Source organism: Lottia gigantea (assembly GCF_000327385.1).
Source record: "Lottia gigantea unplaced genomic scaffold LOTGIsca_54, whole genome shotgun sequence".
Taxonomy (NCBI): Eukaryota; Metazoa; Mollusca; class Gastropoda; family Lottiidae; genus Lottia; species Lottia gigantea.
In genome coordinates this window covers 1,419,945-1,423,987 of record NW_008709848.1, presented here as the reverse complement: position 1 = coordinate 1,423,987, position 4,043 = coordinate 1,419,945, and the positions used below count along the sequence as shown (strand labels likewise).

Sequence of the window (4,043 nt, the reverse complement as noted above, 5' to 3'; positions counted from 1 at the left end):
TACATGTTATTCTAACAATTTGTAAATTAATTAAAGAAATATCAATGTTAAAACATTGAATTGTAGAGCGATATAGAAATAATAAGCACAATTACATAATAATTAATATAGTTGAGCTTCAAAATATTTTACTATATTTGTTACAAAAGTAAATTGAAAACATTGCAATGCACAGTAAAACAGTTGTACTGTTGTTAGAATATTTCTCGAGGATTCGATTTCTCTAAGATTTGGATTAACTTTGGTAAATCTGGTACATTAGTTTTCCAAAACCAACCAAAAGACAAAACATTTAAACCATAACATCTTTTGCTTAAAACTTTTAACTTGTTTTTGCGTCCCAAAATAAACAGCAAGATAATCTAAGTGTAGGGGCACATTTTGGGAATAATTTTCATAAATTTGAGTAAAAAATTTGTATAGCTTACTTAATAAAAGAGTGCCCCTTTAATTCATGAAATCAAAATGCACCTAATTAAATCAAAGTTGTGAAAGAAATTAAAAGATATTGATAAAAATACCCCGAAAAAAGACTGTTGGCCCTGGAATGGTATCGAGTTTTTATAAAACAAAAATTCGGTAAACCGAAATAATGATCATGAAATTAGTATGGATTACTGTTCAATGCCATTGCTAAACGTTCCAATTGGAATTCGTTGAGACTTTCCTCTAGAGAGATATGGTGTAGAGTTTTCAAAAATTCAGGAACTTTTTCTCCATCTTTAACAATTGGAATAATCGAGCCTTTTTCCTTTTTGTTAAGTGCAGCAGTGAGAACTGCCTGTGTTTCGTGCTGACACCAACTGCTCTTCTTAAAATCCGGTGTGATAACTAATATGAATTTATAACTCTTCTTGATAGCCGTTTCGATGTTGTCGATTATGGTCTTACCAGGTTCAAAATCACGATGATCGAAAAATGCTTTGAAACCTCTCGTATTTTCCAAATGGTCAAGGAGGCTGTACGACACCCATTTCCGGTCCTTATCGCAATAAATGACAAAGAAATCATAATCAAATCCTGATCGGTTTCTTGGCTGCAAATTTTTGCTGTGAGTTAAAGATTTGTTTGGTTTATTGGTCACGACTGTTGAGAATATTTGACTTAGTCCAACACCGAAATCCTTACACGCAGATATAACTTCTGGCTTCTGAAAAACCTCCACGAAAAATTGATTGATCTCAGTGTCTTGTTTTAGAAATAGTTGGGTAAATATATCGAGTTTTAATTTACGACATTGTCCTATAATCAGATTTGTGAACATTGTTTTAAACTCGTACCTGTCGTATTTGTTGAATGCAACAATGAACCAATGAACTAGATCTGGAATAGCTTCATTTAGAATCTCTGGAGTACCTGACGCAATCTTTTCAATATACCATTCCAATAGAAACTTTATATCATTAGTATCTTTGGCTTTAGCGTTCTGACATTCTATACATCGTTTAGTAGCTTGTAAAGCATGGTCGTCCTCACCAAACTGTCGCAAACAGTCGGCATGTTTGAAATGAATGCGATGGTCAAGGCGTCCATCCAAGCAGTCAAAACCTCGCTCAAAAGCTCCTAAGCAATTTGCTTTCATCTGCCGATTCCTACCTTTATCAGAACGCAAACAATAAGCTGATCCAAGATGACCAAACAAATACGAGGTGGGGTTGACTGTGGCTACGAATTCAAAATCTGCTATAGCTTTGTCCAAGTAATTTTCAACAGAAGATATACTCCCATCCTTACCATTTAATATTTTTTTAGCTTTGCTTAAAAGAATTTCACCTCGCTTCAGGTATGAAAAATAGTTACTTCCAATGGGCTTCATTTCAACACATTTGTTCAAAACATTCAAAGCTTCGTCGAAGTATCTTTTAGATTGCAACCATCCAGCAAACAGCTGTAACACTTCAAGTTCATCTCGCTCCTTTAAAGCTTCTCTAAATAATAGTTCAGGATCTTGAAATTCTTTTTCCATGCCATTTTTCTTGACTATCTCTGGAATTGGCATATCTTTTTTATCTTGAGCAGTTTCGTTTTGTAAAATGGGTCTCTTCCAGGAAAAATAACCCAAATACCCGCGCACAAGACAACCAAAGTATTGGTCACCCGGGACAAGATTTAGAATATCAAAAAGTACTTCCAATATTTTGGGGTATAGTTTTTCATTTTTCTCTTTTTGTTGGTCCATTGTAAAATTTCTATTAAATATTTTCTTATAGTTCCATATCATACACATCTTCCATTCAGCACGTTCTTGATTCATATCTGTCATGTTTGAAGTCATTTCGAGACAATCGATGTATATCTCGTTTGATTTCGGATACCGCCTTAACTCATTGGTTTCAAGGTAACAGCCAAAAGCATGTGCAAAAGCATGTTCAGCTCTAAATCTGGCCCTTATTTTCACCCCTGGCTTATTGTTTACGATCATCTCGTATCTTCTGCGATATTCCTCCTCCTCTCGTGAATTTTGCAACCTGAAACAAACTCTCGCAATGTTTTCCAGTGCATTCAAGTTATCTTCGTCGTGTTTCAGAACGCATGAAAAACTTTCATAAGCTTTGTGATACTGCCCTGAATAATAATACATAACACCAAGAAGATTTCTAATTGCTAACTGCAAGGGAGAAATTTCTTCAAGAAGATAAAGCATCAAGGTTTTAATCCGAAATTCAAATTGCTTTTTATCTTTACATTTTGATGCGTTGAGATCGAGATCAAAATGGCATTTCTCATAAGGCGTTGACATCGTGGTGCTACCTGAAATCAAAATCAATAAATTAAATTAAATTAAAAAATAAATTCAATATAAACAAATAAATAAATCTCAAATTTTTTTTGCCATTTTTTCATGATTACATAATTATCGAATTTATTCTGGCACGGTATGGGTCAACTGACCACTGTGGACCACGGATATCTAAATATAGAATGCAAACGGACGCTTTGACAATTGCTGAAATATTATTATATAATATGATTTTACAGAGGGGAATTTTCCAACCGATATGAGAGTCATTTTTTATCCAAAATTTACAAATTGTTCAATTTCAAATTCCATATCCTATTTCTATACTATACTTATCTGTGACATATTTAAAACTATAATTAGATTTCTGGGAAATTATAGATATAATGAAATCGAAAGTGGAAGTAAAAATTGGGAGGAATTCCGTGTATATAGGCCTATATACTATATAAAGAAGAAAAAAGGACTTTGAGAATATCAAAAACAATAATACGCGGACATATATTTACATCACTATCAAGTGATTTCATCACTGAAAAATTCAATAGACCTACATGGATCTCAGAAGCACAATGTGATACCTACCTTGTAACTTGCAGCCATGGGCAAAATATCCGATTGTCGGATTGGTATCCAAAGTGTCATCAATGAATTAATCTTAAAGATAAGGATAAAAAAATAGGCCTACCTGCTGTAACCACTGCTTCGAAGATCATAAATTAAGTGTATGTACTGTGAAAATAGTATTGTTGAGTTTTGACAGATCAATCTGACTTTTCGTCGTAGTCAAAGCGACTGGTTAATCCAGGACTTGATTATATAATAGTCTTGATTAATATGCACCTTTCCTGCGCATGTACTCATTTGTTGAACACTTGTTCATCTCTGGATTTCATATGTCGCTCGATTTTTCTTGCACATTACTTCGATAATAACTCATCATGGGTACAGATAAAACTCATTCATTCATAAGACACGACGAATTATTATCTGATAAGATAGCCTATGCGTTGCCTACAAAAATAAATCTTGCGATATGATAGGCCTACATAATATAATAAGGCCAAGGTGGTACGGATGAAACTGAAACCTTTCCTCAGCAGTTTATTTTAAAAAGAATCGAAAGTTACCGAAATGAATAAGGCCTGCAGAACAAGTATTCTATTGAATTGCGATCTCTGACAGGGACGCGCTTTAGCACAGTCAGTAGCTTCACAATTAAAAAAAGGGAAGGGTGGGGGTGGTGATAAAGAGGCAGGTTATCAGATGGTTAAAACTTTCTAGGAAAAGATAGGCTGTGTAC

General features: G+C 34.1%; 1 protein-coding gene across 1 annotated transcript; it reads right to left on the bottom strand.

Annotated features, from left to right (window-relative positions):
• Window positions 1–718: 718 nt before the first annotated feature.
• LOTGIDRAFT_78192 (hypothetical protein) lies at window positions 719–1,045 on the bottom strand (the record flags this gene model as incomplete). The annotated part of the gene is made up of 1 exon (XM_009062865.1): window positions 719–1,045. A coding segment is annotated over one exon (327 nt), but the record flags the coding sequence as incomplete, so codon positions are not given.
• Window positions 1,046–4,043: the final 2,998 nt, after the last annotated feature.